The sequence below is a fragment of the Branchiostoma floridae genome, chromosome 19, assembly GCF_000003815.2.
Source record: "Branchiostoma floridae strain S238N-H82 chromosome 19, Bfl_VNyyK, whole genome shotgun sequence".
NCBI classification, from domain to species: domain Eukaryota; kingdom Metazoa; phylum Chordata; class Leptocardii; order Amphioxiformes; family Branchiostomatidae; genus Branchiostoma; species Branchiostoma floridae.
Window position 1 is genome coordinate 4656763 of NC_049997.1, and position 9562 is coordinate 4666324.

The following is a 9562-nucleotide window of genomic DNA, read 5'->3' on the forward strand; positions in this document are numbered from 1 at the left end:
CAAAATTGTAGTTTAGATGTGGGAATCTCTCGTGCATTATGTATGCCCTTGATGTCATTTTAATTACTAGGATGTTAAGTTTTACTCTATACAACTATTTTTTTTGATTTGGGTAATTAGTTGTTGCCATACTTTGATCCATGTACAATTGTCGTGCAATAAAGTTCTTTTCTTTTTAGGGATGTCTCATAAACGATTGTATGTGCCAGAATACTAGTATGTGATCTTACCTAAAGAATATCCAGACTTGTCTAATGTACAACATTAGGTCATTAAATAAAAGCCTTGTGACTTGTTTAAGATTGACATTTATCTGTAGTACAGTAGAAGCCAGTTAATTGCACACCGGATAATCGCACACTTCTGTTAATTGCACGAAATCCCAAATCCCATGGTGGTGCGGTCCAGCTGTATAACTTCGCTTTGTTGCACCATTCGGATAATTGCACGAAATATACTGGCAAATGGGGTGTGCAATTAAGCGGCTTCCACCGTATCATAAGTTTTCAATCATTTATGTTGAACCTCAGGATATTTTCGGAAATGTGTCTTCCGCGTGGCCAAGTACGTGGCGTGGTTGACCGTGTTCCTGGTGTCCACCAGCTCCGCGTTCTTCGTCATCCTGTACAGTATGGACTGGGGCAAGGAGAAGAGCGACTCCTGGATGAAGGCCTTTATAATGTCCTTCATGGGTTCCAGCTGTGTGGTGGACACTCTTCAGGTGACGTGACTTATAGTTATATCTCACTGCACTAGGGGCACCGTTGTGGCACTGCGGGGTTTGTTCACTGCGGCACTAGTACTGTTGTGTTATTTTCGCCGATTTTTTTTATAATGCAACAAAATACAAAAAAAAACGTTAGAAAATTAGTTCTTTATCTCTAAAAGTCGTAGCGTATCCTTCGAACCCTGCAGTGCCGCACCGATTACCCAAGTGCAGTGAGATACCACTTTTCTTATCAAAAATACAGTATTGTCAATTCTTCATACAAGCTTTCTTTGATAAACTATTCAATCTTGTATCCACGACATATTCTCTACAGAGTATTGGCCAACTCAAAGCACTGCGAAGGCCATTGTAAGTGATAGGAATGTATAAAGTGTGTAAATGAGATATTGGAAACAGTATCAGCATTTGAACTTAAAGTGCTTAAATTGGTAAAGATTACAGTGGCACTTGATTTTTAAAAAACGTGAATCTGCACAGATTTTGGCTTTTAAGTAATACGATAGGTTAAGGTTGTAAATTTAAGGAATGAAATTATACCAAATTAACGAACATGGCGGTCAATCGGTTATTATCAAATCAATCGGTTATTATTTTGAGGCCTGCAAAACCCACAAAGATTTCCAAACGTTAACTGACGAAAACAAAACTTTAACCCTATTAACGTCACATAACCCACTTATTAAAGAAATTTGAATTAAATTAAATCACATTAAGAGTGGGTCACTTCGTCTTTTGCTGCTTCAAGAAAAGAAGTCAAACCCCAAATGTTTAGATTGTAGCTCTTAGCTCACTAGAAAAGCCTCTTGTTTCTAGATATCACCATACCAAAGTCTTTTTAATTTTCAGTATGTTTGCCATTTATTCTGTATGTTAAATGTTGCAATTATCCCACGGGCAAGAACTTGCAAATAAAATTTCTGTTGAAATCTATTCCATATAGATCTTTGTGCTTGCTGTGGTCATGGCGTCCATCTTTAGTCTCCAGTTCCTCGCCAAGCCGCCGACTATTCGGAAGGAAGACCTGCAGCTGGACCTGTGGAACTCAACAGGTTTGAAGTCTCCATTGTCGTCTAGTTCCTTTGGGTAGAGCCATAGTCTGTATGGACTGACTGACAAATGTTGTTTATACCTCAGGGTTCTCCCCAGAATTTTTTAGTATAGTGGAGGGGCTGGCAAAAATAACCCGCACCAACGCGCTGCACTTTCATGAAAATGGGTTCATTTTGCAATGACAGAGGGTGTCAAATACTACAAGTATAATATACTGTTGTTTTTCCTTTGTTGTGAAGTGGCAAAACTACTATTGTTTTGATCATTGCTCATTCACAAGTTATGGCAGACAATGCTGACTGGAAAAGTGATGCCACTTGGTACAAAAATCTGTGAATTGTCATTAATCTTAGCAAAACTAACAAAGAAAATAGGGAAGAAACACACTAAATTTGAAAAATAGTATAGTGGAGCTAGCTGAGAGTATAGTGGAGGGCCTCCCTTATTCCACTCTCTGGGGAGAACCCTGCACCTCTGGCGCTTTTAAACGTCTTTACTTTCCGATAATTGTATCTACTTTCTGTCCCTATGGTATCTTTCCCTTAACCTTTTTTCGCTTCAACAATTAATAATTCTGTACAATATACGAACACAAAGTAAATATTACGATATCGCACAGATACGACGATTGGCGCGGTCAACGCAATTCAGAATTGTGTCTGAAAGATAGATTTACATGAAGACTTTATTTGAAATCATTTCCAAACTTCAAAAATCTTAAAATTTATCTTTAACGCGCGCACTCAATCTTTCACATTGTTGAACTAGTTCAACTGTAATATACAACACAAAAATTGGACAAATTTTTGACTGTACAGCACCAGTCTTTGTCAAAGAATGAACTATCCACTACTGTCGTGACGTCACGTTATGTAAATAGAACACTGGCTCAGTAAGCAGTGGATCATAGGTTGCAGGAAGTCTGTGTCTATGTCTTTCACGTTGTTGCCTAATCTTGCCTTTCACGTCCTAGCACCAAAGAAAGTCTACCCACCCACTAAGCCTAATATGCAGTCTGCTAGGAGGAAGAAGCTGAGTGAGAAGTCAGCCTCGGTACTGAAGGAGTTTCTTCTTCTGTTCATCTTCGTGGTCCTCCTCTTCTACATCGCCCAGGTGGACAAAGACCAACATGCCTTTTACGAGACACAGACATTGTCTCGCAATATTCTGCAAGAATATGACGCGGTAAGCAAAGGCAAACTTGGAGTTGTGTAGTGCAATTTATTCATGAAACATTGTAACATGCATCACAATCATCACCAAGAAAACGAAACGCTATATAATGGAATTGGACCAAGATACAATTACAAGATTCATATTGTAGCAAGGAATCAAAAGTATTCAACTTTGTAACCAGCTCTTAGTTTGACAATTACAATAAGTATTTTTAATACTTTTTAAGATACAGGCATAAAAAATAGAAATAAACCTTTTATGGTTTGGCAAAACTCTGAACATGCATGACACATTACATGTTAAGCTCAAGTGATATATGCTGTGGAACTGCAAATGTATAATGATGCTCCCCCATCTTCCAATCTACATATGATTCCATGTGCTTCTGAATCCTTGTTCCCGGCAATTTTACGTTCACACCGGGCGCTGCAACCCAACTGCAACCTGAACTGACCAGACCAGGGCGTGAATTCTATTGTCTTGTAAGACAGAAGGATGCTAACAAATAGTATCTATTTACCCAAACGTAGTCATACATCCTAATAGTAATGTTTCATGTGTTGATGGTAATTTAAAATTTACCTACAGATCAGAACTCCGGACCAGTTTTACGTGTGGGCTGAGGACGTCCTGCTGTGGACTCTTTACCCGGCTACCTGGTACAACGGAAGGGACATGAAGTACTTAGACCGGCAGTTTGCACACAACACGGGATCCTTCCGCCTCGGTCCTCCACGTCTGACTCAAGTTCGACATCTTCCAGGTACGTCTTGAGAAGTTTACCTGTTCTTCAGCCTTAAAGCAAATATGTTTCTTTCTTTACATTATTTTGATTTGACTCTATGGATGACATCCTTGCATATTTTCTTCGTTTCCCAAAAAAACAAAATAGATTTAGCACTTAATAGATCTTCGTACAAAGCAGCTGCAAAAGGGGAAGGATGTATGCCTTGATCTGAAACAAAAATCACAAGACAGATACTAAAGTCGTAGAATGATGAAGTAAATTTAGATATATCAGAGAGGAAAATGCAACTACCACTAACGAAGAATCTGTTGTTCGTCATACCAAATCAACATGGCCTTACTGGACATTTCCAATGACCACTAAAATCTAGTACATATATTAACAATATCATATGTTATTCCATGCAGATGCCATGGCACGGAATGCTATTCATGACCTCGGCTGGAACTTGGACTTGGGGAATGTTTCTGGTAACTGCTGGCGATTCGAGGTTAAGGACTTGTTAGCTCGTACAAACGACACCTTCCACTGCAAGAATCACCACTCGTTTGACGTGCCTTTAGGCCATGACTCCGCCGTGTCATTCTTTGGCATCTTGAGACAAAACGAGTTTATCGACAAGTACACAAAATCCGTGACAATCTCAGTAAACGTCTACAATCCCAGCCGTAAGCTGTTCAGCACTGTGAAAATGGTCATAGACCGTTCTGGAGTCGGGCATCTCGTGCCAACGGCAACAATCGCTTCATTCAGACTGTTTCAGTACGAAAGTGATACTGACTTTGTGACCTTGTTCATGCACATTTTATTTGCATTGCTGTTCTTCCTTATGCTATATAACGAAATCAAAGCAATGAGAAACATGGGATGGAAATGCTTCACTTGTAAATGGAACGCCCTCGGTTGCGTTAGCCTCATCGGCACAGCAACAGCCATCTCCATCTTTATCAAGCGGTATGTGGTGGCATCTGAAACACTCGGAATCGTCGCTGGAAGTAAAGGTACGTCCGCCATGTCGCTACTTATTTGATAAGATTATTGTTTTTGTTTTTTTTTACGAATGCAAACAAGACGCCTTTAACCCGCATTATTATATAGCCAGGCGCCGCTGACCAATCAGAAGGCCGCCAATTCCATGTTGGTTATGACGCTGTAACACATAGATTCCGTCCAGCCCGGTGTGTATCGTTTCTTCTGATTGGTCAGAAGTTGCATCGACACACAGCTTCGCTCACTCGGTGGTTTTATTCGGTGGTTATAGCAAAGGCCCAGGCGTTATGACACCATATACACCTCAGGGCGGATCATTAACCCTGCCCTTAATTGAAGACAATTTTTTGGTATAATACACAATCATCCATATGACACAATGCTTTACTTTTCTTTTATCGACCAGGTGAGATGGGATTTGGGCGCTTTGTTGACCTGCAAATTGCTGCATATTGGGATGATTGTTTGAAGCACATCTTGGGTCTTGTAGTCTTCATCAACACCGTGTCCTTACTTCGCGTCGTCCGCTTTAGTCAAACGATCGGCAAACTCCTGGCCCTGCCCGGTATCATGAAGGGAGAGCTGATGTCTTTCTTGGTTGTTGCTGCCGTAGCCTTTACGGCCTTCGTAAGTTCAGGTAAGTACTACAAAATCATAGCGTAGTGTATTGTAACTTTGGTGCATTGTACAATACTCGATGCTGACAACTTATTTGTCCATTGCTGGTTTCAGGACATCTCATATTTGGCAGCCAAATGGCATCTTATACAGACCTGCAACACACAACTTTGGCACTGTTCGAGATGATGCTCGGCAGGTTAGTTTTACAAAGCAGTGTGTAATGATCTTAAATGTGAACCATAAAGTATCGTATGGCGCAATCGGTGAGGTGTTTGACCCAGACCCAAGAGGTAACGGGTTCGAAACCGCTGATTTGTCCCGATGTTGTGTCCTTGGATAAGGCACTTTACACGGCTTTCCTCGCTTCACTAAAGTGAAAATGAGTACCTAGCTAGGCTTCCTTGAATAGGACGTTAAATGGAGGTCCCGTATTTGAGAAGAGCCACACCTCGAGCAGTTATAGAACCCACCTCACTTATCGAAAAGAGTAGGGGTCCTTCCCGGTGTGAGTGGTTCAATCCTACAGTCTTATGGTTGCACTTGGGGCAATTACTGTCGTATTAAGGTCACCTGTGTGGCGCCGTATGGCAGCTCGCTCCAGACATAGCCCCGCATAATGCAAGCTCCTTGCAATTCAGCCCCTGGTTGTCAAGAGAGAGTAGTCGGCGCACCCTGTACCCAATAACATTATGTTTTAGCAAGTAGTCAAGAACGTTATCTCATTGCTTGTTGTTATGACTCTAGATTCTTCGCCGAAGACATGTTGGATTCCAATCCTCTGATCGGGCCGATCTTCTTCTCCACCTTCATGATCTGCATCTTCATCCTCCTGGTGAACTTCCTCATGACCATCATCTGTGACGCCATTTCCGCTGACGTTGACGTCAACCATGACCGTGAACTTGCCGATCACATGTGGAGGAGCTTCTGGGCTATGCTGGGGTTTCACAGCACACCGGATAAGGAGGATAAACCAGGTAAATCAAGCAAAAGTACATGAGTAGTTATTACATCGCCTTTCTGTCTCCGACATTAATACAACTATGTGGATACACTAAAAGATAAACGGAACAAGACAACCGGTGTAATGGTTAATTTGCTGTTCAACATTGTATAGCATATAATGCTACTAAATATGCTTCGCGAATAAATATTTATATTTCTGTTATGGTTGGGCAGTAATTATGTTCAAATGATAATAAAATCAACGGTTTTTAATGTTTTCTTTTGTTTTGTTTGTGAAGATGTTTTGAAGATGGAAGAGGTGAAGGCAAAAATATGCATCATTCGGAAGAAGCTAGATGAAGGTCTGGACATTTGCAACTCCATCCTGCCTCCACATCGACAGGAAAAACACCCGAAGAGCCAAGACGTGCCCAGCTTCTTGCACCTTGACCCTTGTAACACGTCTTGCCAAATCATTCGCGAAGAACGTAAGTTAGCAACGATTGTCGAAGAAAATCAAGATACCACCAAAGGCATGGAGGTCGCTCGACCACCAGTTGATGCTAACGTAAATACAGCGGATGTAAGGATGCGGACCAAGCGAATTGAGGGCATCATTTCAAGGGTAGATCGCGTTACAGCCAAACACAGTGATCAGAAGGTGCCTCGGCCTATTCTGGTTGCAACAGCTCCACGTGAGAAGCAAACTCTGACATCTGCCACACATGCTGGTGAACGGCTGCAGCAATCTTCACGGAACATGTGGATCCCCGATCTAAAGCTTACCACTGAAGACAAGGCTGTACTCCTTTGTGATGAGATGCTGACAGACAAACACATCCATGCCGCACAGATGTTACTCCGCCGTCAGTATCCAGGGCTGGGAGGACTACAAGATACGGCAGTAGGAGCGTCCGTGTACGGATATACACGGGTCTCCGGAGACGGTCTACAGATTCACCACACCGGATCCCTCCACTGGGTGGTTTCATCCTCCATAGGTGGACATGTCAGCCTTTATAACAGCATGCCCGGTAAATTAAATGCATCGCTGGAGTATCAGTTGTGTCAGTGTTACGCGCCACCCCCCAACATGGGCACAGGCGTACTGACTGTGAAAGTACCATGTGTACAGCAGCAGGATAGCAGGTATAGCTGCGGACTGTTTGGCATAGCCTGGGCTGTAGACATCGCGATGGGGACGGATGTGACTCAGGTCAGGTACAAGGAGAGCAGGATGAGAGTCCATCTCCGGGACTGCTTCGAACGCGGTCACCTGTCTCCCTTCCCACAGTCCCTTTCTTTCACCAGTCTGCGACCCAGTACCGTTCACCGGATTACTCTAACTTCAGCCGCTACCGGTAAACATGCCGATTCAAAAAGCCTGCAGGACTGATCATTCATGTATGTGAGAAATGTCACCAACCGCTAGGTCAAGAAAAGTTGAATAGTTGCAAGAATTAGCCCTGGTCTTCACTTCCTGATCAAGAGGTGCTAACAAGCAGTTCACAATCATTATTTCTACTTTAAAGACAGGTGAAAAAATTTGTTTGACGTCTGACCTGGCGAATGCGACCTCTGGAAGGACTGGAATATGACAATTTTTTATTTCCATTGTTATTATTGTCATTGTGTTTTTTTTTCCTTCAAAGCAGTTAGTGTTGTAACACTGAGCTGGGCCACACTGGTAAACAATGACAGAAAAAGATTTAAAAAAAGATCAAATTCGTTTTGCTACATTACTACATCAATAGCACTGTCGATATTGCTTCCTGAATCTATAGTTGTTGAGTAGATTGATACCAAGTTCTATGTATTATGATGTGTTACTTTTCAAGAGGTTTACAAAATGTAAGAATATTCAAATGAGACGTTTGACATACTGTGATGTTTTTCCTGCAAACATAAGGTGTATCAGAATACATGTATATACTTCAACTTTTACTAAAATTACAACTTTAACGAAATACGGTAAACATATATCATCTGACTAACAAAACCAATTACGTCAGACTCATCATTTCTCTTATGGTAGGCATGTCTTGGATTCTTGATTGTATTGAGTTGTATTTTATCATGGTTACTGGTGAACTTGGCTTACAACACCATGTGTATTTATTTTCGCGTTTGAATTCATGTAGATAAAAATTTAAGCGACAACTTTTTTGCCTACTATAGACAGCTTGCAGGCAAATTTGCACACAAATCAGATACCTAATGTCATGTTAATCTGAATTACCTTTATTAAAATTATAATGTTTTTAATGTAATGAAAGAGTGCAGATAATAGATATGTAAGTCAATTCATACAGATGCCCTACATATTGGGCAAATCTCCACAATAAAATTGCTCGGTGTGAAGCACATGTATATAAAATAACTCATATAAGGATTTATATCTCCAACTAGAAAGGCCGACATTTGCTTAAGAGCAAATACAGCATATTTCAGCCATACCCCTTCCCACGCAACATTGGACTGTTCCAAATCACCCCTGCGCAAAAATGGAACATCCTCTTAACAGTACATTATCCCCCAAAGTGGACTGGTATTGTGAATTGATTCCAGGTAAAAACAGAGCTTGCTTCTATTTTTCAGAAAATGACAATAATCACACCTTCCATTCAGAAAATTTTCATAATGACTGAAAATTGTTGAATGACTTCATGTAATGTCATTAACAATTTTCAGTACGATAACTAGGTGTAAGTTTAAAAAAGTATAAGCTCCTTGTGATGTGGGTACATTTATTATTGCAGTGAACTTTTTTTATTCAAGTAAGGCATACGATTTAATAATTATCAAGCAGGTGCAGGTACTGTAGGAGCGTTTGTTTTCTTCAAGCTGTAAAACTGTTAAACTGTTTTACTTTGTATGCAATCAGCCATCGAGCCTATTCTTATTTTAGTTTAACAACTTCCTGCCAGACCCGGAAGATACGATTGAACCTTGTTCGAGGATTTATTTTCGTCTGTCTGGTCAGTCTGTTCATACCCTGGCGCTGAGAGTGTTTTATTGGGCTGAAACTCTGGCAGTTTAAAGTTACTTACAATTTAAATGTTCAAAGTTTATGTCAAACAACAACAGCACTAGGAAATGTGGCCACTATAGACAGGTGGTCACTATAGAGAAAATGCTGATCTATTGACTAGGAGCCATATGTTACACATGATTTCAGTACACTGATCATTAATCATATAAACATTGCACAGGTAAGCCAATTGTTTAGATGTACAATTAAGTTCAAATAATTCTGAAGAGAAATATTGATGAGAAAATAATCATTCTCGCCACTGTCTAAC

General features: G+C 40.8%; 1 protein-coding gene across 1 annotated transcript in view; it reads left to right on the forward strand.

Annotated features, from left to right (window-relative positions):
* LOC118407088 (polycystic kidney disease protein 1-like 2) overlaps nucleotides 1–7690 on the forward strand; it is a 12447-nt gene extending 4757 nt beyond the window's left edge. The window contains exons 9-18 of the mRNA XM_035807507.1: nucleotides 210–216; nucleotides 531–721; nucleotides 1671–1779; nucleotides 2754–2965; nucleotides 3545–3719; nucleotides 4112–4705; nucleotides 5101–5331; nucleotides 5427–5511; nucleotides 6060–6292; nucleotides 6560–7690. Coding sequence (XP_035663400.1) covers nucleotides 210–216; nucleotides 531–721; nucleotides 1671–1779; nucleotides 2754–2965; nucleotides 3545–3719; nucleotides 4112–4705; nucleotides 5101–5331; nucleotides 5427–5511; nucleotides 6060–6292; nucleotides 6560–7656 — 2934 coding nt within the window. The 3' untranslated portion in view covers nucleotides 7657–7690. The remainder of the gene's footprint in view (nucleotides 1–209; nucleotides 217–530; nucleotides 722–1670; nucleotides 1780–2753; nucleotides 2966–3544; nucleotides 3720–4111; nucleotides 4706–5100; nucleotides 5332–5426; nucleotides 5512–6059; nucleotides 6293–6559) is intronic.
* The last annotated feature ends 1872 nt before the right edge of the window (nucleotides 7691–9562 follow it).